This window comes from Podarcis tiliguerta (genome assembly GCF_965153285.1).
Source record: "Podarcis tiliguerta genome assembly, chromosome: 6".
NCBI classification, from domain to species: domain Eukaryota; kingdom Metazoa; phylum Chordata; class Lepidosauria; order Squamata; family Lacertidae; genus Podarcis; species Podarcis tiliguerta.
Genome location: NC_139539.1, coordinates 50,660,565 through 50,686,310, shown reverse-complemented (window position 1 = coordinate 50,686,310; position 25,746 = coordinate 50,660,565). Strand labels below are relative to the sequence as shown.

General features: G+C 40.4%; 1 protein-coding gene and 1 long non-coding RNA gene across 4 annotated transcripts in view; one reads left to right on the top strand and one right to left on the bottom strand.

Annotated features, from left to right (window-relative positions):
* EIF2B3 (eukaryotic translation initiation factor 2B subunit gamma) overlaps positions 1-25,746 on the top strand; it is an 87,170-nt gene that overhangs the window by 6,318 nt on the left and 55,106 nt on the right. The window contains exons 1-5 of one of the 3 annotated variants that reach the window (XM_083447821.1): positions 1,481-2,370; positions 2,772-2,928; positions 5,185-5,324; positions 16,981-17,140; positions 18,474-18,585. In XM_083447821.1, the coding sequence (XP_083303947.1) occupies positions 2,781-2,928; positions 5,185-5,324; positions 16,981-17,140; positions 18,474-18,585 (560 nt within the window). In that variant the 5' untranslated portion in view covers positions 1,481-2,370; positions 2,772-2,780. Of the gene's footprint in view, positions 1-1,480; positions 2,371-2,771; positions 2,929-5,184; positions 5,325-16,980; positions 17,141-18,473; positions 18,586-25,746 lie in introns of those variants that run through there. The other 2 variants (XM_083447820.1, XM_083447819.1) reach the window with 2 other exon arrangements.
* LOC310680825 overlaps positions 4,870-25,746 on the bottom strand; it is an 89,050-nt gene continuing 68,173 nt past the window's right edge. The window contains exon 3 of the long non-coding RNA XR_014512966.1: positions 4,870-4,939. This is a non-coding gene — a long non-coding RNA (uncharacterized lncRNA). The remainder of the gene's footprint in view (positions 4,940-25,746) is intronic.

The following is a 25,746-nucleotide window of genomic DNA, read 5'->3' as shown; positions in this document are numbered from 1 at the left end:
CCAAGATAGTAACTGGTTCTGAACTTTCATAGGCTAGGTTTCATGAGCCAATGAAGGAAATGAGAACTCCTAATCCTTTGGGAGCCAATGCATGCAACCTATAATATCTAGGTACCAGGTTTTTTGGGGCGGGGAGTGTGTTTGTTCCTCATTGAAATAACTCCTTTCCATTTTACTCATTATATCCAACCTACACATGCCCAAGTGACATATTGCTTGCTACGTAAACATACAGTCCACTTGGCAAAATTACCGTACATGTGGAAACTCAGTAGGTTCTAAATTACTCTGCTCTTTTGCCTTGTGTGGTCTCTCACAATGTTAAGCAAAGTTAAGCTTCAGCAGAGATTCAGCCCCTAAATGTTATGTTCTTGGTCTTGCTTCAACTGTTCGACCTCCCTCCCCACAATAAGCTTCTAGTTATCTTGGGAATGCTGTAGTCAAGCGGCTGTACTGAGTCTGGTTTTCTGCAGACCAGGAAGCAACAATGACATTCTGGTCACTTCCAGACTGTATTTCATGGGAAAGAGTTAAGCGCATACCAAACGTTTCTGCAATTAAAGTTAATTAAAAGGTTCAGTCACCCTAGTGCAGCAAATCCACTCTTAAAAAAGGTTGGACTTTTTGTGATTTGGAAAGTGATAGGGAAATGCATTGAAAAGAAACAGGAAGACCCCAGAGTGGCAAATCAAGAAGAATGCTCAATGTTACATAGCCACCCTTCAAGCGAAGTAAATGTTCAATAAAGACAGGATATAATCTAATTTCTGTGTAAGGTTTCTGCAACCAAATCATGTTTCTGGATTGCCGTTCCCAGAGAGGCTCACATGGCACTGATTCATGTTGTGGGCTTTCTGTGCCAGGTAGACCCTTTTTCATTCCCACAGGCTATTAGGAAAGTCTTTTTAGTAGTTTTTAGATCTTTGGCACTGCAGTTTCCTGTGTCAGTTTTTAAAATTGTTTTTATATTGTGCTGTTACTCTTTGTTTTAGAGCCAATGTACCGTATATATGCTTCCTGTTTTCTAATTTTGTTATCTTCTCCAGCATCTTGAAGCCTTCTGTACATGCACTGATGCAAAAAACAAAAACAAAACATTGAAACAGTAGCTGAAGATGAATCTTATTTTTCACCTCATTTTCTGGAGATGATGATAGTGAGCAGCCAACAAATTTGTTTTTTAAAGCCTCTCTGATATTTCAGTGTTTCTGGGCAGAAAGGTTAAAAACTTTCCACAACCCTGGATTTGCATCTGTCACTAAATCCGTGGCAGCTGTGTTTATATTGAACCTCGGTTACTACTAGCCGGAATAAAGCTCACATTTCAGAAACACGCATGTCTTCCAGAGCCAATTTTGACAAAACCCAGTCAGACTCACTATCTGTATTGGCAGATATTCCAAGCTGAAACAACGTGAGATTTCAAGTTTCACTGCTTCCCATCAGGCAAAAGTAGTCAACGGCAAGTACACAGAGAGAGAGATAAATCCGCGCCAGGTTGTGCGGATTGACTTGCCCCATTCGAACCCGGCTTTACTCAGCCCAGATGTTTCTGGACTACAACTCCCATTATCCCTGACCATCGCAGGCTATGTTGCTCTGCGGCTGGTGGAAGCTGCAGTTTAACAACGGGGCAGGGGCGAAGGTTCACCAACGAGAAACAGTCGATATTTTATTCTTTGGGAGTTATACTTTGGGAAGCAAGAGGCAGCAAGCCACCTCACCCGCCTCCCCTCCCTCGAGCAGCTGGGAATGGGCTCCTCCTATCCGAATGAGCTTCAGAAAGAAACCTGCAGATCGGTAGCTCGGCGTTGCTGCCGCTGCGGGAATCGATAGCTCGGTGTTCTTCGCGCCCGGCTTATTTTCCCCGCCCGCAAGGAGGAGGATTGGTTGTTCGGCGCTCTTCCTGAGGGCGATGCTCATCGATTCGCTCCGCGGGTAAACACGCTGGCGCGAGCCTATGCACGTTACGGCGGCGCAGGCGCGGAAGCGACCCTGAAGGAAGGGGAAGTCACTGCGATTGGTTCCTTGCCACTCTGGCAGGGGACTAACCGGCAGCCTTTGATATCCAGGTGACAAGGTGAGGGGTGTGCTGGGCTGCGAAGCCCTGGCGCCCAGGCCCGGCGAGCCCACCGGGGGTTTCTTCGCTGTGACTGGGCAAGGGGGACCTCGGCCGTCTTCAGCTGTCCAGCATAATAAAAGAGGCCGAAGTTGCCAGGGGACATCATCAAACCCCGCCTCCTTTGCTTTTGAGGCCGGGGGCTGAAGTCCGGGGGCGCTGCAAACAGGCTTTAATACCAGAGCTCAGTTGTGGGACGCCTTTGGCTTGCTTGCCTGAATTTCTAGCCCTCGCCAGGCCAACCCAGTAAGGCAAGTACTGTAAACACAAAGTAAAAGTAAAATTCAGCATGAAGCAATAAAGGAAAAACCTCTGAGCATATGAAAAGTGTGTTTCTCCCGAGCTACCACAACCTGTCCTGTCCCAGAAGATTCAGCTCTGGCCCCTCTGGTTTTATAAACTGGATCATTGTGTTTCAAATTTTGAGTTCAGCTCTGAGGTAGACATCCTTTGGGAGCAGGTTAGCCTGGTTGGGGGCGTGTTAATTGTCCGTAAATAAGAGATTAGGGTGATGGTTGTGCTCCAAGGCAGTGCCTGTAGATAAGTTCAGGGGCAGTTGCCTCAGGGTGACACTAGCTCTGCATTTTCTTCCCTAGGAGACTGCCTATTTGCTGATTCTGTTTCTAGATTGCTCTTTAATTTGTCTTTCCAGATCTTTGCCATGGAGTTTCAAGCAGTGGTGATGGCGGTTGGGGGTGGATCCCGCATGATGGATCTGACCTCAAGCATCCCTAAAGCTCTCTTACCTATTGGCAACAAACCTTTAATATGGTACCCACTCAATCTGCTGGAACAAGTTGGTTTTGAAGGTGAGCACCAAACATTGCAGAATGCCTATGATAAGATGACTTGTAGTGTGAACAAATTACACATAATATCAGAAAGAAAAGAGAGATGGCATTGTATTTCTTGTTTGCAGCAGGTGTAGAAATGAGCTACAAAGAAGAAGCAAAATTGGAGGATTTTGCTTCATATATGCAGGCCAAATAAACCCAAACTGTCACCCTACTCTTCAAGGGGTTTTTCAGGGAGGGGATCACACAACATATAGTTGGCATTTACTACCACAGGATCTGGGGATGGCCTCTAATGTGGTCAGTTTTAAAGCGGAATTAGACATAGTTGTGGATAGTAAAAGCCATCAGTGGCTACTAGTCATGATCCCAGGATCAGAGGAACAGTATCTCTGAGCACTGGTGTTGTGGAACAGCAGGTGCTGGGAAACAAGAATGGGAGAATTGCTTGAGAATTGTGCTCAAGTCCTGCTTATGGGCTTCCACAGAGGTGACTGGTTGGTTGCTCTGTGGAGCAGGATGTGGCACTGGATGGATCTCTGTTCTGGTGCTGAAAAGCTTTTCTTATATTCTGATCCTGTGACTGATATAGCTTGATAATTCCTGTATTTAAGTGTAGGGTTATATATAACACATTGGTGTTATATATGAGTGTTCTATAGTATGGTCATGATCCAGAGGGATGCATATGGCAGAATTATTCTTATTGCTTTTCACTTTTGGGATTTGGCATGCAAGCAGCAAAACAGTGCACATCAGCAGCATTATCTTTTGTTTTAAAACTGTTGTGCCAAGTTTCAAAAATGCCTTCTGAGTCTGAGAAAGTTTAAAGTTTTGGGGTTCTTGTAGGACCAACTTCTGTGATGAAAACACAGAAAAAAATTGAATGTATGCATCTTTTTAGGTTGCCACCACAATTAAATATAAAGAATGTATGTGTCTCTCAAGAGCCTATTTAATATGGGGCAGCTATGCGTAATCTGGATTTCTCTAGAATAGTTTGGTTCATTTTAATATGATTCACCAAATTGTGGCTTGCAGTTAGTTTAAAGTACACCATATTTACTCGAGTCTAAGCCAACCTGAATATAAGCCGAGGCACCTAATTTTACCACAAAAAACTGGGAAAACTTATTGACTCGAGTATAAGCCTGTTTACCACACCACAAACCTGGTGGCGGCGGGGGCGGAGGAAGAACAAGCAGCCCAAAAGGGCTGCTTTCGGGCTGCTCATTCCTCCGCCGCCTACAGCGGCAAAGGCAGAGGAGGAGAAAGGAGCAGCCCGAAAGGACCCTCACTCGAGTATAAGCCGAGGGGGGCTTTTTCAGCATAAAAAATGTGCTGAAAAAGTCGGCTTATACAGTACCTTTCCTCCAAGTGCATAGGTAACATTTTCCAGGTATAGCTTTCAAATAGTAAATTGTTGTTTGTATACTGCTTTTCTGCCTAATAGTTCTCAGAGCAATTCACAGTAGTAAAATTGGATTTATAGGTAGATTACTGCCTCTGCAATAGTAAATCAGGAATACCAGGTACTACTTATGGTATTAAACATTGATGTCATCTGGCTTCTGGCCCTGTTCTCCTGAAATGTGATAGCTGCAAAGTGGGGTACTGGGAAACAGATGTTCTTCAATTGCTCCTCTCATGCAGGTACTCTTGCCAGAGATCAGACATTAGCCAAACTTACCCAACAAGTTTTGCTACCCCTAACAAGTGGCCCTGAGAGTTGATGGTTTACCCAAGGTGTGTGATTAATAGCCTAATGGAGGAGTTGGACCTGTATTTCCCACATCCAAACTAAGCATTCTAGATACTCTTCAGAGTGAGGTGTTCTTATGTACCTATAAAGTCACATGTTTCAAACCTGATCTGTTCATGTAAATATTGAGTGTCCATTTAAGTCCATGGAATGCCACACTGAGCAGAGGTGCTACTATTTCTTCATGTTCTCCTTACGTTTTTGGTAACTTTCTTATACTTTGATTGTGAGCTCCTTTAGGTGAGACTGTTGTCTGCAAGGCTCCTGTGTCACAAATATAAAACTAATGTCATAAAATACTTAACTCCACAAAATGTTAACTATTTACATATTCTACTGCAGATCATTTTTAGTCAGTAAAAAGCAGGTTTTCTAGATTTCCCACAATAGCAGCTGGTCTTGGGGAAAAAACAAGCTTTGATTGATTCATATTCAGTTCAGTAGACGAGCATAATAATGTTATAACTTTTCATAGTTGTACTCATACAACATTTTCTTCTGCACTTTAGAAGTCATTGTGGTTACAACAAAAGAAGTTCAGAAAGTGCTAAACTTGGAGACGAAGCTGAAGCTTGATATTGTATGTATTACTGATGATGCCGATATGGGGACTGCAGACTCACTGCGGCATATTCATGAGAAAATAAAGGTATTACTGTATTTTAAAATTTTACTTTAAATTATTCATTTAACAGAATTTTTAGTAGATATGGATAATGCAGTTATGTATAAGGAAAAGCTAATAACACAATTAGTACAAATAAGTGTTCTATAATGAAGAAATGAAATAAACTTAAAAATAAATAAATATAAGAAATAGGGGGGGAAAGAATTAGATTTCCCGTATCTAGATTTCCTGTATCAGATTAATGGTTGTTCTTTAATCATGGTACATCATGCTAAATCACAATTTAGTATGATAAAATGAGCTGCAGTGAACCTTTGCTCTCCAATGAAACTGTGAGAAGGAGTTTGGAAGCATTTGCTTCTGTTGTGGTTGTTGTACAGTCATACCTTGGGTTGCGAACGCTGCGGGTTGCACGTTTTCGGGTTACGGACGCACCGAATCCAGAAGTACCGGATTGGGTTACTTCTGGGTTTCGGCGCTTGCACATGCGCAGAAGCACTAAATCACACTTTGTGCATGCGCAGAAGTGCCGAATTGCGTCACGCACGTGCGCAGATGCGGCACTGCGGGTTGTGAACACTGCTGGTTGCAAACGTGCCTCCCGCATGGATCACGTTTGCAACCCGAGGTTCCACTGTATTATCAAAATCTGACAAACTGTGACTAACTATGGTTTGAAACAAGTCAACTTTGTGCCATGAGTTATGAAACTAGCTTATTTAAAAGAACCATAGTTAACATTATTCCAAACTGTAAACTGTGGTTGAACTGTTGCTGTGCAACTAAAAGCATCCAATCTCAACTTCATAGCAGAGTGGGGAGGCAGGGGCAGAACATGGTAGCCAGAGGTTTTCTGCAGCTTGTTCTTGTCTCACTGAACTATAGTGTAATGCCTATATGCAGCCAATAATTTTATAATTTTAGCAATCTGCCAGACCTTGTAAAGTCATGGATATGTTTTTGAACTTACTATTTCTCCATTATATTGTACTTGAGTGAATTTCAGTGAATAGATTTGCTGTTCATTTTAGTCAATCCCTGGGCACAGCATCTTTAAGATAATTCAACATTTGAACAAGTAGGTCATGTACACCATCCTAAGCTCCTTGGAGGAAGGGTGGGATATAAATGCAATACATAAATAAATGTGAAATATTAATTCCATTATTTGTTTTGTTTAATACCCTTATTCCCAAATCTAGTAATATAAATACGTTCACTCCAGATGCCTAATAATTCTTCTAAGAGACTTAGTCCTTTTGAAACACAGAAAGAAAAAGGATGGATTCTTAACATTTTTGTGCATTTCTCATGGTGTAAGATATTGGTAAAACAGCTTTGTAAAAAATGTTTTAGATTTATGGGGGGAGGGGGGGGGACCCAAACCAGAGCCTATGTAAACCAAACTTTTTCACACTGTTTCATGCCTTCAGTACTTTCCCTCTTGTAAGATATTTTCTTACAATTATATAATCTCCATTGCATAAACACCATTGCTAGCTAATAACCAAGTATTTTCTCAGATATTTACGCATAATCTTAAACTACTTATTTACGTGGTTGCCTTGCCCATTGTTGTGCTACTTCCTCATGTGAAAGATTGTGGTGTCTTATTATAGCCTTTAGCAAAGCTGGCCAAAGGCAAATAGTGCCTTTCCTAGTAATTAAAATGGGACATGATCTGCTGAAATATCCTTCTATACAAGCTGCCTTTGAAATGAGATGGTTTACTTGCTCTTTCCCACGCAGCTGATGCAAATGCCTCCTCAAATCTGGAATCTCAGGTGGCTGTCTTCTCTCTCTTCTCTAGCCATACATTAGACCTTCCTAGTTTGACTGGTTAAAATCTTTTTCAAACAGGCATGCAGACAAGGGAGGGTTTCAAATAGGCAAGCAGACAATGGGGACTCGATATATTCTGGAATTCATCCCAGGTGCTGAGTAACAAAATGGAGAAAAGTCTTGTAAAACAGTTTGGTTTGTTGGATTTGTATCCCACCAACTGACTGTAAAACACAGTTTCAAAATATTCCAGTTAAAATAAAAGCGATGTTTTTCAAACAAAATTAAAAATCCAAAATGTTTAAAAACAGCAAATAAAATACCCTCCCCTTGGTCAGTTTAAACACAAATGTGAATTGGCTGTCTTACCGATTCATAACAACAATCCAGATATATTTTGAGTTGCTCTTGTTCCAGAGCTGCCCAAGAAATGTTGTCTTTTCTAAACATTAATCCCTTCTTTAATCTTAGTTTGTATAATTAATAAAAGAATTTCAGGATTGGGAGTGCCATGTCACCTTTAGCATGTGATTTTTCAGTGTTCTTAGAAAAAATCAGAATGTTTTTTTAATTTCATGTGCACTCAGCTGACTTGCTTAAAAATACATGAAAGGTACATACATTTGGAGACATGGTGTATTGTTTGTTACCCCAGCTCAAGTGGTTTCCTCACATTTATCTATTCTTCCCTTTAATTCAAGTCTGGGGGATTTTCTGCTTGATTGCAGATTTGCTGTGTGTTTAGATAGGGTATTGTGCACAGCCATTCTTATCCTGTGTCCTAAGTCATGCTACCTAGCAGAATAAGCCATGATGTCACAGGTGTGGGCTGGAGTATAGCAAATGTGCATTATGTACCAGTGTTGTATGTAAAAAATTCTGGTAGATCCTCAGCAAGATGACGCCAAACAGAAGACAACCATGTTCTAACACTGAAACCAAGGGTTTCAGTGATGTTGCAATACACATCCCTCTGGTACCTTACCAGACACTTTGTTTAGGAATTATTCTCACATGACTCTGCACATGTTAGACTCCATTGGATAGCAGCTGCAATGATTCTTTGGTAGCCACCTGAACTGATTTCTAAAGGTTCCTCTGTGTCTCTTGGTCCTCTCTACAACTCTTCTTCAGAGGCTTAGGAGAAGAGGCAAGATTAAAGGGAAGGTATATAAAAAGATAGTCGAAAGCTCAGAAGTGCAGTGGAACTTTTCACTAATAAGATCCTTATAGTAACCTTCAGATATCCTCTTAGCCTTTGTAAAAAGGGTAAACTTTAGAGAGACACCTGAGCAAATTGCCTAGTATGGCTTTTGAAGGCATTATCTGTGGTTCTTAAAATTACCTACAATGCTACATACATACAATTAATGCCAATATTCTTGTGACTGAAGCAGTTCTTGAATGGGTACATTGTTCTGTTTGTATTTATGAAAATAATTATATTTTTTTCTAATTAGTTTTACTCTGGTAATGATACAGGAAAAGGAAGAGGGTCTGGAAGCTATACTGAATTCTGTTCATTGGCTGCCGAGTGCTGTCTATCTTTGGTTTAAGTCTTCTGTAGAAATAGCTTTCATTTGCAGACGTTTTAGCACTCTGTATCGTTGTCTTGCTCTCTGTGTGCCTTTGTAACATTGAGTGCTTCCATTTTATTTTATTTTTAAAGGGGTTCATGAACTTGTTGAAGTCATCATAATGTACAATCTTCCCAAGGAGATTCCTGGAAGTCCTGGCCATTTCAGTAATTCCATAGCAAGTCATTTGGTGTAACATCTGTAATGCAAGTGGAAAACAGGAAAGTGCATAACTGGCAACTAACTGAGAGGGTGGAAAGGAGTTAGTGTGAAGAAGCTAAAGATGCAGATTGTGATTGTTAGCATATTGGCATTCTGATCCCAGACTTTGCCAAGATGCATCTATTGTATCCTCAGTAAATTCAAGAAAATTCTAGGTCACCTTATGCCAGCAGTAGGAAACCTGTAGCTCCCTCCAGCTGTTGCTGAACTCCTTCTCTTACCATATCTTACCAATGGCCATGGTGGCTGGGATTGATGGGAACTGGAGTCCTACAACATTTGCAGGGTTACAGGTTTCTCATTGCTGCCTTAGGCCATGAAATGATCCACATGTTCCACCTGGTACTCTGGTTATAATGTTTTAATTTGACTTGTATATCTGTTTGCCATGTGATGAAGTGGAAACTTTTATTACCACAGCTGTTATGAACAGAATTAGTTTTCAACGTGAAGGGCTAAGATTTGACTTCTCGGTACAAGTAATTTTTTTGAGCTGGGGTGGGGTGGGAGGATATCCATTGCCTTCCTATCCATTGTGCCCAGATCACTCCATGTGCCCCCTTCCCACCTGGCAGGAAGTGGGAAGTCTAAACCTGGACAAAATTTCATCATTCAGTTTTCTGAGATTTAAAAGCACTTTTCATTGAAACCACTGCTGCCAAGATGTCTTTTCCTTCCTGAAGTGCTACTCCACAAAGAGAGTCATAGCACTGTAGAGTTGGAAGGGACCCTGGGGATCATCTAGTCCAACCCCCTGCAATGCAGGAATATGCAGCTGGTCCATACAGGGATCGAACCTGCAACCTTGGCGTTATCAGCACCTTGGTCTAACCAACTGAGCTATCCAGGCTCCCAATAATGAGCTCAGATAGCACTGTAACTTGGTTCTCCATCTTCTATCTTTACCCTTGAACCTTCTCTTGTGCTACCTACCATCTCATACATTAATCTATGCCACCTTTAAAGAGCTTCAATGAAAGCCTTGAAGACCCAGGATATGCAACCTTCCAGCTTTCTACTCTTCTACAGCAGCAGCAATTATGCTTCTCTTCAAGCTGAATTTGGACCATCATCTTCCTTGCCTTGATGATTCTAACTCTACAAGTCTCCCATCAAGATCTTTGCATAGCATCAGAGCAGATAAATACAACTGTGTATCCCCATCACACGTGTTGGGAATTTGGTATTAACAGCCCATAAAAGAAACTTGTATTGTTTAGAAAAACTAATAAGCATAATATCACTTAACCTCCAAATCTTCCAGAGTAGCCCTCTCAGATTGCATTTCTCTTGCCTAAAATCCACAATACTTGAGAATGAATTTGTATGCAATATTAGCAAAGAGATAGTTAGGCTCCTGCCTATTTCTGCTTATGGCTCTTTCCTGAAAAATGTATGCAGATTTCACTTTGTGACCTAATGATTTTCACATGTGTTCCACTATCAGAATTGGGCTCCAAACTGGGCTATTTCCACTCTTTTACGTTATGTACTCCACTGCCAATCCCTTGAATCCTAATTTTTTTCTATACAACGTGTTAACATCATATGCAAAGCACAAGAGTCTCCATGGAGCCATCAAGAGAGGTAAGTGAGGCAAAGCAATTTTTATTTGTATTTTAGAGGGACGCACTGCAGCCTTAAAGTACAGAGAATGTCCTTTCAGCCTCACTAAAGGAGTCTGGTGAAATGCTTTAAGAAAACTAACTGCTCTGTTTATCTTTTTCAAAATTCACTCCTAAGTGAGGGAGGAAAAGGTCCCATTTGTCTCTTCATAGATGAATTTCATGGTACTTAAAAAAAAATCCACCAAAACAGTCCAAAAATATCTCTAATATGAGTTTGAAGTTTTTCTTTCCATGGTCACCAAGTTCTCGTCAACTGTACAAGAGATTCAGATTCCACCTCCCAGCCGTTACAGTGAGCCTTCTTACATCATGTGTTTGGAAAGGAGATTTTTCAACAGAGGAAGTGAAGCGCTAAGCTGCTCCATCCAAGACTACACGGATCAGTGATCCTCAGCAGCATACAGACCACTGCTGTGACATCACACTTTCCACAATGTGGCTCCAAAAGATGTACATACCAAACAAGATCTGGATTCTCGGTCTTTGTTTAGCTGTTCTGAGACATTATTCCCCTCTCTCTCCATCTGTGGAAGAATTGTGAACCTTTTAAAAAACTTTACTTTGAAGAAAATAAGGAGAAACCAGGTAGTCTATCTGACAGAACATTATTTCATAGTCAATGTCTTAGCAAAAATGGAAGGTTAAATAATGAAGACTGGTTTGCTGTGTGTTAGTCAGGGCTTCCATCACCCAACTAAGAACTCATTGAGGAAGGAAAATGTAAAAAATTTCCATTGCTGTAACACTACAACTTAATAGCTGGCCCGAGTATAGCTAGTGACACAAGGCGGAGAAGAACTTAACAGCATGAGAAATACTTAGGAAAAACAAAATAAAGTATATGGGAACACATGCATATACTCCAGCATACTAGCTTCATATTCCAAACTCTCATCAAATAGTCCAAATGATCCAGCTATATCTGCCTAATTAAAAGGGTGTGGCAGGAGACAAAGAAAATAGGAGAACTATTGTCCTATATTTGTCAAGGAGCTGTACTTCCTGGTCACATCTGTGGCTCTATGTGGTTTGGGTTTCTACCATATCCAGCAGGGACCTCTTCCAACATTTCCCTTTGTTGCATGTGCCATTTGGTAAAAAGTCAGAGATCTTGTGGGAAGAGTTTTCTCCTCATGCTAGCATTGCTCCTATTCCCAGGAGGAGCATTAAGAGCATGGCAACCAACCATGTCATGTGTTCCTCCTATGAGTCTTTGGTTTTCTGATATTATTGGTAGAAGTAGGTTTGTATGAGACATATCAAGTCTAGTGATGAGGATGGTGCATTAATTGAAATGCTTTTTCATGTGGACGTAGAGAGTTTTCACTGTCAAGAGTTCTATTTCAGATGTGTGAGATGCCCAACAGGTGAATAAAGATCTCACTACAGTCCATATTGAGGGTCTGGGGGAACTGATGAATTGATAGACATTTCATTGATGAGATTTATATAAGTCTTAGACCATGTCAGTGCTGTGAAGAAACGTCGAAGGATTTGTATTTCATGTTGAATTATGAGGTTTGTTTGAGTTCTTGACGTACTTCCTGCAATTCTGTAGATCACAACAAGCTTGATACATTTCCTTTCCTCCTAAGCATCAGTCAATGCTTGGTAAGTCAGTGAACTGAGAGGAAAGCACTGATGCTGAAAATGGTCTGTTCAACCCAACCACTATTAAAATGGGGATAAACAAACAAATAATTGTATTTTAGGATAACTTTGTTCTTTGTTCTTGCATGTGTGCGTATCAGTTTATTACTCCCAAAGTGTGAGGTCATATTAAAATGAGTGATAACTTACAACTTCTGTTGGGAGCTGCCCAGAGTGGCTGGGGAAACCCAGCTAAATGAGCGGGGTATAAATAATAAAGCAGTAGCAGCAGCAGCAGTAGTAGTTGTAGTACTGTGTCCAACTAGGAATCTAGAAAGTACAGAACCAAAAATAGCTTCAAATTCAAATACCATCAATATCTAGATTTAAAAGATGTATTTCATTCCATTTCAGCTGAGCATTATCTCTGCAATTGTTTGTGGTTCTTGTTGCCCGCACTTAGGAGTGCGTGAGAGAGGGAGATCTGTCTGGCCCTCTCCTTGATAACATTCTGCCCCTGTATGAAGACATTTCCTTTCCAGTAGGCCTTTTACCTGACCAATGCTTGGCCTCTTGGCATTTTTCAAGATCTGCATTTCCTGTCTTTGTTCCCTTGTGTATTTATATTCTGACTTTTTAAAATTATGATCTGAACCACCTTAGGCATATCTTTTTTTCCAAATGGAAAGGTAGGACATAAATACTTTAATAGATGCATTTAAATCTTCCAGATTTATGTTTGGCTGGCAGGCAAGGGGACCATTTGCTCACCAGGGCTCTTCCTCCCCCACCCTACCCCCTGTAATTCTAACTAATTCACGCTTCTGCAGCATGCCAGATTTTAAATAGCCAGAATGACCTGAGAGAGAGAGAGAGAGAGAGAAAGTGCTCTGGTGCAGTTGGGGGTTGAATGGGATGATTAGATTAACCAGAGTGTAGTTGCATCTTTCCTGTCCTTTCCTTAGCCAAAACCCCATTTCAGCTCTCTGCAGACATGGTTATTAGCAGCAGAAAGCAAGCCTTTGCTGGCATGGATGGACAGGTTCCCCTGTTTTTTAGTCTAGCCACTGTTAAGCTGGCATGAATCCCAAGCACAAATGTATGGGGTGAAAGGGATATGTATGGGGGAGTGTTGCAGGTGTTCCCCATATGTAGCATGTGCTGCTTTCAAATAACTAGTTTTGGCAGTGCAGTTTTTATAGGGAAGAGAAACAAGAACATCACCATCCTGAGAATCAAACTGCCGGGAAGTTTGTGCTTGAAATTAAATATTTTAGAACGGGTCTTGGCCTTTTATCCTGGTTATTTATTCTATTTTGTTTGTTTATTAAGACATTTACTGTATATGCCACCCTTCATTGAAAATTCCAGGGTGGTTTACAACAATTTCCATAAAAAGCAGTAGAGTAAAGACAGAAAAAAGATTTTTAAAATCCAAAGTAGAAAAATTCAAATACTAAAAGCTAGGTAATAAGAGCAGTAAATCGTTAAGTAAATAAGTTGTATGGGTTGTATTGTTTGTTACTGTTGTTGTTGTTGTTGTTGTTGTTAATTTAAATTTATATCCCACTTTTCCTCCAAGGAACTCGGCCTAAGTGATTTTGTGGGTAACAAGTTGTTTATTGTGTACTATATAAGCCCATAAAGAAATAAAATACACTAAAAGGAAATTGGGATCTGTTTATCTAACAAGGACCTAGGGTAGCGAAAGTGGGGATAATACAAACATTTTCCTGAGGAACCGGTCTGAATGATTTAAATCAGTCTGAACAGGTTGAACATTAAGAGTGACTTCTTCATGGTAAAAGCAATTCTGGCAATTCACCAGAATTGTGTTTCTTTTTTGGTGAAAGTATTGAAGCAGAGACTGTAGAGTTTATTTATTTTTTATTATTACATTTATGTCCTTTCTTTTTAAGGAGGAGCTGAAAGTGGCATACATGACACACCCACACCCATTTTATTTTCACAACAGCCCTGTGAAGTAGGTTAGGCTGGGAGAGAGTGACTGGCCCAATGTCACCAGTGAGCTTTGTGGCTGAGTTAGGATATGAACCCTGGTCTCCCAAGTCCTATTCTAGCATTCTGAAGCTGCTACACCACTCTAGTCTTCCTTCATTCTCAGCTTGTGAGGATTGCACTAGATGTCCTGCAAGGCCATGTTTCTGTTCAGCTTTCATGTACAAGTGTCAAATAAAGGATCTTTATATAAGTAATGAAAAATATATAATTATAGGTGATCTGGGAGGTCCCATGATACTTTGAATATTTAGATCCCATCAGGTATAATTTTTATCTCTTCCCCAAACTATGTTATGCAAGTATAGTTGTTCTGCATGATTTTTATTTCTGTTTGCATTGACTGAACCTGAAACATAGCGCCCACTTCAGCATCAGTTAGTGTTGCTTCTTATTGCGTCCCTTTTTAATATCTGGTGTTTGATCTATCTGGTATGGAACATTTTTAATTAAGACTTGCTCTGTTGGGATTTTAACGTTTTGCGGAATTTATGAAATCAAGCGGTAGGGCCACATTTTTGCGGGGGGCTCCCCCCCCCTTTTCCTAGTGGACACACACTCTGTGTGTGATTGTCTTCCAATCAGTGGCTCATCACGAAAATTTTTGTATTATATAGTTTAAAAATACAGACTGTACCATTTATTTTCTTTCTACTGCACCAACTATTGAAAGTAAAGGAAAATACACCCTTCTACTAGGGTGCTCGCCTGGTTTATTTTTTCATTCAGCCATTAGTTTATTCTTTCAGGGGTTCCACGTTGGAAAAAGGGCATCCATCAGACAGTAAGGGCTTTATTTATGAGGGTGTTGGTGTTTCAAAGGGGAGGCTGTTGAATCCCAAAAGAGCCTTTCATGGTGTACTCTCAGCGTGCATCTGAGGCCACTGCTCTGCTCATCAGGAGGAGAGGCAGAAATGTGGGCTTTACTTAGCAACCGTGTGTTTCACTGGTCCCTGTGCTCTCTGACGTTTATTTACATATTGAGAGAGTAAATGGGTAGAACAGATGGCAACCAGACATTTGGTGGTTCTGTTCCCCTGCGCTCCTCGGGGGTCTTGCATTCAGCCTTTGCCAAAGTTCATCCTAAAACTAGAAGCCTGTTCGCAATTATGAAAGCCTTGTTGGCAGTTTACTAGGGTGACAGATTAAAGTGCATAGTTAAATAATTGCACGATTGAGTTAACAAGTCCAGATAGTTGTTTCTAAAGGCATGTCCGTGGCCCTGACGTAGTTTTCATCGTGGATGTGAATTCTTTTCAATTTTGAAATAAAGAGGTTTCCTAATGGAAAAAGAACAGTCTAGTCTTTAACAGCGGCTATGCCATAAACTTTTTGCTAAAACATTTTCGACAGTTTTTTTGGTGCTGTCACAATGAACTTGACAGGCCGAGCACTCACAGATTTCAACACTTCCATGTTTTTTTCACTCTGTTCAAGATTAGCTTATGACCATTTGCAACTGTCAAAAGTTAATGGTGGAATCTTATTTCTGCTGTACAAGGGATCACTTCTGTGCTGAGGTAGGGTTGCTCTGAAGCGGACAAGTGGTGTTTTATCCTTTGTAATTTTGATTTGAAGTCAGGGCAGGGGACAACTGGAAGGACATTATCTTTGGAAAACAGCTTTTTAGCAGGGACATGGGTACTTCGATAATGGTAACATTTGCAGTTTTACCAGTGCACTTACACATTTTCTCTGGAATTTGTACAATTTGATTTCTTCTGGATATGTTACTATTTCTGCAGAGTTTACACTTCATAAGTGGTAGCCTGGTGTTAACAATTATTCCTTGAAGACCCAGTGAAAGCTCAGTCCTGTTTTCCCTGGGCTCCTCAAAAGAAATATATCTTTCTGAAGCAGTGTGTTGGTTTCAAAAGCAGCAATTCATATATTCCCTTATTCAGTGCAAAGCAACATAGGATAGATGTTTTGCCTGGAGACAGTGCAATTCAATGCATATCTACTCAGCACTAAGTCCTGTTGAGTTCAATGAGAGTTACTCCCAGGTGAGTGTGTATAGGATTGCAACCTTAGGCTTACCTGGAGTTTTGCACCCATTGAGTTCAGTGGATATTACTTCTGGATAGAAATGCTTCTGGATAGAAATCATTGTGCTATAACTTACCTGTGAATTTGTGAAAATTAAACTAAGATAGGTGAAATTTGGATTAATTTGTTTTTTAAAAACAGCCTGTTAAATGAGATTTAAACAAAAGGGCTTTTTAAATGAATGCCCATTTATTTAAATTGTTTTGCATATTTCCTTTTATCTGTGGATAAGTTGTGACCTTGAAATTTGGGGGTCAGGAGAGAATCAAATACAGTAAACTTTATTTTCTCACATGGCACACAAACTAGGAAGCATGGGAACAGAAGAAGCTCAGTTCTTCTAGCTCAGCATTGTGTATGCCAACTAGCTTTCCAAGGTTTCAGGCAAGGGGCCTTTCCCTTATTCTACCTGGAGATGCCAGGGATTGAACCTTCTGCAATCAAAGTAGATGTTCTACTACTGAGCCAAGAAACGTAGCAGTTTTAACTAGGGACTTCTATACGATTCTAGTGTTCTGTAACCTGATAAAAGGTGGTGAGCAGTTTAACGGATCCATTCTGGGTAGTGCACCAGCAGCAGAAATATGTGAAATGAAAACAATCATTTAAGCTTTGTATGCTATAAGTAAGTATCACAGGTAAAATGTCTTAGTGGAATGGCCCATTGGTAATTCTGGTAGCTTGATGCAGATTCCAGAAAAATAATAATATTTGTTGGGATATCCTTCCACCTTGACTTCTCCTTGACAGTTTGTATTTCAGATGTGTTTGCATGTGTATGATCTCTTCCTCTCTTTTCTCTTTTGACAGACAGATGTGTTGGTTTTGAGTTGTGATCTGATTACAGATGTTGCTCTCCATGAAGTAGTGGACTTATTCCGAGCCAATGATGCCACACTCTCCATGTTGATGAAGAAAGCTTATGAACCTACAGAGCTTATACCAGGACATAAAGGGAAGAAAAAGCTAGGTAAATTGGGTGCTCTTGATACTAAAGTCCTGCCATTTTCACAGGGATTGCCAGCAGAAAATGACAGTTTTCACAAACTTGGAGCAGAATCTGCCAGCTGAAATGGTTCTCCATGTTTGTGTCCGGTTTCCCATATTTGTGTCTGCCAATCCCTCTGTAATCTTAGCATTGTTGCCACATTTTCCTGAAAAATTTCCAATATCCACGTGTACAGAAAAAGAAATTAAAAGTATGTATGTTAGTTTGTTTTAACAGTTATCAATCACTTATTAATGTCTTGACCATAGTCAGACTCCCCATCTTAGGGTTTGAAGTCTGGGATTCAGAGGCCTGGGATTCAGGGAATTGCGTTCAGAGTCAGCCCCAAATATTCATTTAAAGACAGAAATTCTGACGCTAGAGGAGCCTGTTCCTGTACATCTCCAGTTAGAGGAGGTTTTGTTGCCCTGCTCTCAGATTATAGATGCCAGCTCAGAAGTCTTAGTGAAATCAGTATTTCTTGTTCTATTGGACTGTTAAAGTAGATTGAGCCCCTTCAAAGGAAAAGGGAGTGCTAACTAGTCAGGGCTGCAGCTTAAGGCTCTGTTGGAAGTTCACTGGTGCTGAAACAACGCTTGATCTCTCTTGTTATGGAGCTGTCCAGGGTGCCACTATGTCCTGGAACCCTTGCCTTGCCAGAACCTAGAATTGATTGCTTTGATTCTTCTTGGGCAGAGTAAACAGTTTCTTGAACAAAGTTGCCACTGCCCTGAGACTCATACTGTACTTGGCTATTTATGGCCTTTTCACTTTTGTATTGTCAATTTTAAAGAGATGACTTGTTTCAAGAATTTATTCTGGAAACAAAAGCATGTGCCCAAGATTTTAGGTGATGAAGAATATCCTTGTACAAAATGAAAAGCTTCTCCACAGTAACGAACCATGTCAAAAAATAATCTGATTTACTTTGAGAAGAGTGGCTTGTGATGACAACCTCACTATTGCTGATTCTTAATGAGGCAAATTTTAAAGCAGTGATGCGGTGCCAAAATGTATGGGAGGAGTTCTATCTAAAATTCGCCCAGTATTCTGAGGGTTGCATTCTCTACATATATCATTTCCAAATTATAGATGCAGGTAGCTGGAGGGGTGACACTTATTGTTTCCTCAGCTTTTCTGCCTCCCCTCCCTTGAATGGCATGAGTATGCTCCAGAATTTTCAGGAATTCTTTCAGCTTTGATGAATGAACTTTGCTGACATTTATATATGCTGTGTTTCAGCTGGAAATAATCTATCATTAGATTGCATTAAAACAGAGGTGTAAAATGTTTGTGTTATGATTTTCTACTTCAGTGGAACAGCGTGACTTCATTGGAGTGGATGACTCTGGAAAGAGGTTACTCTTCATGGCCAACGAAGCGGATCTGGATGAAGAAATTGTCATTAAGAGATCTATCCTTCAGAAGTAAGCTTTGGGACTCCTCTTTCAGCCAACTCATTTGGAGTGGGAGAGTATAACTAAGGGTACTGAAAACGGATTGGGTTGTTAAAGGAAATGAAAAGCAAGGAACTTGTTGTAATGGTAAATAAAGGATAGCTCCTGTGGGTAGTTGTGGGAATATAGGTAGGGCTGGATGTATATTCTGTCCCTTACAAATTTTAATTCTGTTCCCAAGCAATAATTGGTACTAGTTAAATTGGAGTCAGTGGAGGGTTCCTTAAGAAATACCTACATAGCTACTGCCTCTGAGTGGAAAGCATTGCCTTGCATCTGGTTACTCAGAGGAGACCCATTAAAATTAATGGGCCTAAGTTATTTATGTTCATAAATTTCATTGGATCTACTCTGAGTAGGACTAGCACTGGAAACAGACCATAGTTATATAATCTTGAAATACAGACAATTCACAAGTATTCCCCCCCCCCCTTCAGCATCATTTGTATTAAATGGTGTCTAGAACAACTTCCTAGACTGCTGTTCTGCCATGGATTGATGTTGAACATTTGACTTCTGATTTTTCACTTGTTGCAACTACCATATTACTTAATGTACAGTAACACATGCAGTTCCCTTTCTTAATCAGCATGGTTGCATTTGATTCCTGCATTGCAGGGGGTCGGACTAAGTGATCCTTGGGGTCCCTCCCAATTTACAATTCTATGTTTCTATTATTATTGAGTTGTCTGTATCACTTTTGGGAGAGGATTTTCTCTTGATTATGTTGTGTTTTAGATGCAGTTCTTGTTTGCTAGCTCATATGCCAAATGCAACTTACTCTCTTTACTAGTCAGTTGGATTGTGTCCAGTGAAGTTGTTCGGTTCATGTTTGGATTCCCACTTGCATAACAGAGCTACTCTTTTCTCTCTTCCCTCCATGTAACCTCCCCATTTGTTCTGGAGTTTCCTCCAAACCTCTGAATAAATTTGGGAGAGGTACATAGAATGAGGAGAGGGATGGGACCTTCTGTTGTGCAAGCCCTTGAGCAAACGAGATTATTTCATTGGATGCAACCCATTGTTTCTTGACTGTACTTATTTTTCTATCTTGTCTGTGGGGCATGGACTGCAAAAAGCCACTTGATTTTCATAGAAAATAACACTGATTTAAATGTGAAGATACCATAAGCAACACAGCCACTGTTGGTTTCGTTTAAGCTTTCAAACTGTCTTTCTATTGCATGCCTAATCATCTGCGTTGAGGGTTCAGCAATCCTATTTCTGCCTCAAGCATTTCTTTTCAACCCATATTTTGTTTGTTTGTTGCATTTTTATAACTTGCCTTTCAATTCTTAACAAATAAAACAAAATATAATACAACAGTAAAACAGTCAAAAGGAACTGTGAGCAGAGAGACTAAACAGCAATCAAGAAACCCAAATAAAACCAGGCACTTTAAACATCAAAAGTATCATCCAGATGTTGTTGAAGTACAACTCCAACTATCCCTGATTATTGACCAAAGTATCTTGAGTTGATGGCATTTGGAGTCCATGAATATTGGAAGTAAACCACATTGTCTCCCCTGATCTAGATAAATAGATATTTTATAAAAAGTCTGTTTTTAAAAATCAAGTTCCTGAACTTGACAGAAAGCTGGTTCTGTAACCTGGGAGCCACCACCAAGAGTGCCCTTTCCATTGTGGCTACCAACTTAATTAGAGATAGAACCACCACAAGTTTTTCTCAATTAGATCTTAGAGTGGGGAAACATACTGCTTCCTTCATGCAGTTTACTTATACCTTGTAAGCCACTGGCTCAGTTTGAGCATGACACTAAGCTAAACCATGGCTAAGTTTAACAAGTATGTGTGCTCGTGCTTATTTGGAAAACTGCAGTTGCTTTATTTCTCCCTTGCTCTTGCTGCACTGCAAGAAGTTAAGTGATGGATTGGCTTAATGTTACATCTGAACCCGGGCTCACGGTTTGTCTCCCCCAAACCAATGTCCTCAGTAACAACTACTAAAATAAATTAAAAGCTGCAATAGTTTATTCAGTTAGTCCCAAACACCCTCTTGACTAAAACTGTCATCACCTGATGTCTAAAAACTAACAAAGAAGTAGAAAAGTGGGGCTCCCTGAGGAAGATGTTATTTAATTTAGGGTCTGTTCAGTAGAAGCACCAAACTTGTGTCATCATCCTTGCACTTCTGGCAGAATGGGAGTCTGAAGCCAGGCCTTCAAAGGTAACTTGTGTGGGCAGGTTTATATAGAAGAAGGCAATCCATGAGGAATCCTGGTTCCAAACTGTTTAGAAATTGGAGCAGAATATGGTGATTATCTGTAAAATTGCTGGAGCTTATATGGAAGAGACCAAACCTGTTGAAATAGTGACTGATCTGATGATAATATCAAATATTTTATATAAGCTGCTTAAATATATATTTTTTATATTAAGCCCTATATGCATTTTATAAATTGACATAAATTAACATTAGCATGTAGCTGTTCAGGTTCTGTTGCACTAGAGATCTTAACTTTCTAAAAAAAAAAAAAATGACGGTGAGGATCCTGTTGGGTCCCCCCCCCCCCGTATTTTGAAAATTGAAATGTCTGCAATATTTACTTAGAGGTCAATATTATTCTGCTATAGAATATGATGAGCTCAGATATTATATTTAAAATAGAGCTACACACATAACCTGCAACTCAATTCTAAATTCTATGTCGTAGATCCAACACAGAGTTATGCTTGCGAGATTTAGGCCTATCATCTGCTCATGTACTGCACAAATCTTCTTAAGCTCACAGATAAAATATATCCAGGTACCCTCTTTTGTGTCCATGGACAAATATTTGCCTTAAAGTGACCATGGACTCCATTTCATTCTGGATCCCTTGCCTCTGACATCTTCGCACCACCTCCACCCTCACCCCTTATGCCCTATTGGTCAAAGCAGGGCAGCAGCTAGCCCTGCCCATTTTTCCTGACTTCTGTTCAGTGTCCTCCGACCCCACAGAAGCTTCACTTCACCAAACTCCATCTCTTTAAGCATTTTGGCAAGCCATGGGGTTGAGGAAATAATGAGAATTCCATTGGCCTTCGTTCCTCCCTCCCCCCTCAAGGATGTGGGGGCTGATATATTTGTTTTCAAAGAGTGATTATTATGGGCAGGGAATTGTTTGCCTCACCTTAAGACATTTACGGTTTCACAAAGAAACACAGTAAAAGACACCTGTTGGAGCAGGTCTAAATTTGGAGCATTTCCTTTTAAAATGCTGCTGGGTTGTTTGAGGATGAGCTGTCCCTAATAAACCATCCGCCTTCGTGGGTGTTCCATCTGTGCAAATGCAGGTGCAGTGCTGCTTCCAGAGGATGTGCTAATAAATCACAGTGACAATCCGGACTACTCATTACCTCATACAGAAAAGAATACCTCCTATATAAATGTATGGGGTAATTGCAAGAATGGCTTTGAAGTGACAGTGCAGCCTTCTTTTAAAAGATCATACTCATCATGTATTTGAAACAGGGTGTCTGGGGTACCCCCCTTTTCCCTAGTCTCAAGATGCAAATGAAAATAGTCCTCTTGAAGTTCTTAATGTGAGGGAAATAGATGAAAACCTCTTTAAGTGCAGCGATAAACACACATACAAATGTTGGTAGATCATGGGGACTTTTGGTTCGGGTAACTCCACTTAAAATGAATATAAAATAAAGACAAAACCTAAATTAAAACAAAAGAAAACATCAACCCTTGGGTTCACTTGCAACATTTTTAATTTTTTTGCCACGGTCTTCTCTTTAAATTCCTCCTCTAAAAGCCAACTTGACTCCTTTTGTATCTTTGGAGCATAATACCATAACAGAGTGTAGCTGCTATAAAGTACATATTTCAGGTTAATTTTGGGTTTTATGTCAATGTTGAGGTTTTTACGGTTTCCTCCAAGGCATCATAAATCACCATGATTAGAAAAGGGGTAACTAGTGAGAAGGGCATGTTAAATAGCTAAAAGATCCACCACCACCCCCCGCTCCACCCACCCACCCTTTGGTAGATTCAGAGGATTCCTCTCCCCTGCCCCCTTTATTGGCAGTTTAGCTATTTGCCATAAGTGGTTGGAGGATGGAATTCTATGCATGTCAGACTAAGTGCTGATTTTTAAAATATAGTTTGCTATGCTTTTGGTACACTCCTGTCCCAAGCTGCCTGCAACAGCCACAAGCTCTGTCTAAATATCCTGGGAAAATTACCAGAAAAGAATCATTTGGAAGAGATTTCTTTAAAAAAAATATTATTATTATTTAAAAAAATCAAACTTTATAGTTGGCTGTGTGCCTGATTTTACAATAGTGTGCCCATGGAGTGAGTCATCAGTTTGCCTTAACTCTAACCTCCTTTGCAGAGTGTGGATTTGTGATGGAGAACCTTCTGTGAGTGTTTGGATGCATATATTTTTCTTCAAATTTGAGGGGCACCTTGGTTCACTATTTGTACTTGGCATCAATGCTATGAACTGATCCTGGTAGTGACACCAAATACTTCAGGGTTGTCCTGTTTCCTTATTCAAGTTAAGGGATCTCAAAGGAGCACAGAAAGATGCCTCATGCAGAGTCAGACCATTGATCCATCTACACTGGTTGGTTGGCATCCGTCTGTCTCGGAAGACAATGGAGGAATGTGCCTTTGGGCGTGAAGTCAAACTGTTGGAAGGTTACAGCGCCTGCTGTGGCTGTAGAGACTGACACACAGCACAACAAGACAATAACCCCCCCCACCACCAACAGCATACAAATCAATATGGCTAGCCTGACCCAACAACCTGCCCCCTCCACACACATATAAGCAAGCCACACTGCAATCAACTGAATGCAACCAACCAAACTCAGGACCCCCTAATCTCTCGCATTATCAATATAAATAAATAAAATAAATGCATAAACAAAGGACCTCCCTATGTGATGTTGACACAAACTCTTACACTAATAATAGGCAATAGAACAAAAGTTCTGGTATTGTCAGATATTGGACCTGGGACCTTCTGCATGCAAAGCATAAGTCCTCTTATGGAGCTATACAGTGGTACCTCGGGTTAAGAACTTAATTCGTTTTGGAGGTCCGTTCTTAACCTGAAACTGTTCTTAACCTGAGGTACCACTTTAGCTAATGGGTCTTCCTGCTGCCACCCCGCGATTTCTGTTCTCATCCTGAAGCAAAGTTCTTAACCCAAGGTACTATTTCTGGGTTAGCAGAGTCTGTAACCTGAAGCATCTGTAACCTGAGGTACCACTGTATATCCTCTGTATGTGCCCCTCTCCCTTCCCCCATTGAAGTTCTGCACATCTTTTGTAGAACTGAAAGCTGTGCATGTATTCCTATAAAATCCATGCATACCTGAAGAAATGTGAGGGAGAGGGCTGATTAGGCCCCTATGTTCCTATCTATGGATGCTGCAGTTCATAGAGAAGACTGTATCAATAATAATGAATACCAAAGCAATTTCCCTCAAGTGCAAACAGCTGTGCATGGCGGGGGGGGCGTCCAATGTTTTGAAAGCAAGCTAGAAACTACTTCAGTAGTTTAAACTATATAAAAAAGTCAAAACCTCATTAACTAGTTTAAATTAGCTATAAACTCTTCCGATAATGGAAGTCTCAGCAAAACAGATGTATCCTCATTGGCTGCCTGAAAAGATATGTAGCATGCTAGATCTTGCTTGGGATAAATGCCAAAGTTGCAGAACCACATCGACATCTTAATGGTCCACCTTTTTCACTCTTCTGTGAACATGAGTGAGTGTGTCTGCACATGCATGCACATATACATATCAATTTTTTTTTATTTGTTGCATGTGCACACAGAATGTGGACTTTTTGCCTAGAATTGAATAAGGAATAAGGAATTCACTTGGGCCAGAGTTGTTGAATTTAAGTGTCCCGCTTCTCTATAGTGTATGAAACAGCTGCATGTTGGTCATATGGGAGACAATATCCTGGTGGCTTTCTGCCTCTTACTGTAACACAGATATTAATAGATGATGCTTGGCCTGTGTGAGCTCCTGGTACATCCAAACGTACAAGTGTGCAACTGTGTACCTTAAGAGACACTATTGAGGGTGGGAAAGCAGTGTCAAATTTCCTGGTGAGAATGTGAACACTGGTGAATCATAAATGTTCCTTTTTTATTAAGTTTGAATAGGCCTGTGTGTGAGAGAGAGATATATAAGGTATTGATCTTTTGAATTTGGGCAGCATCCTCTTAGTGGACTGTTCCTAAGCTGTCTAGCCGCATTTTACTGTGCTGCTGGGATGGCGCAGAAGGCTGAGTCAGAGGTCAGAAGAGTTATCCATGCCTATTTGAACACGGCCTGAATCTTCTCGGCCACATGTTAGACATATGTTACTCATCAACGGGCTGCGGAACTCCATGACGCAAAGCAGACTGGAATGCAAAGTGAGTTAACACCCCTGCCCTGGCTGGAAATATATTGACAAATGTAAGGAAGCAGAATAGAGAAGAAATATTACATGAAGCACTGCAAGAGTAATGTGAGGCATGTGGCTGTTCCTTCCTAAAAAGTTAAATGTCCTCAATCCTTGAGAGACCCAAGACTGTGACTAAACTCATCTTAAGCTCTTTTTGCAGCTTCTGTTACTATCTAGCACAGCATTTTTAAGGTGGGTACAGGAATTCCCCCGCCCCCTTGTGGGATTTATTTTTTCAGCTACCTGTGTGATCATTTTATTTTCATTTTGCAAGCTACTATTGATTTGTCTTACTCCAAGAAGCCTAGGACAGATAGGGCTGTTACTCATTTTGTCTACAAATGCAGGCAGTTTGAAAGAATACTCAAAAGTGATCTCATTGTTTTTAAACTTAGCTACATTTGGTATTGATTGAACTAACTGGAATTACATAATGCCAATTTGCTACACTTACTGCACTGGCTGCTGAGGGAATGTTGTGCGTGGCCAATGCTATTCACTGTGGTGAAACTCAGCACCATCAGGTCGAAACAGCAAATTAAATATCAGCAGGAAACATGAACTAGTGGGTTGCTTGTGAGGTCATTTAGGACATTTACTGATGATATTTTTAAAATCCTCCTTTTATTGGTGGAAAATCCACTGAATCATCTTCTGACTGTTGTTCAGTTGGTCCCCAACCAGAATTGCTCTTGTGGTT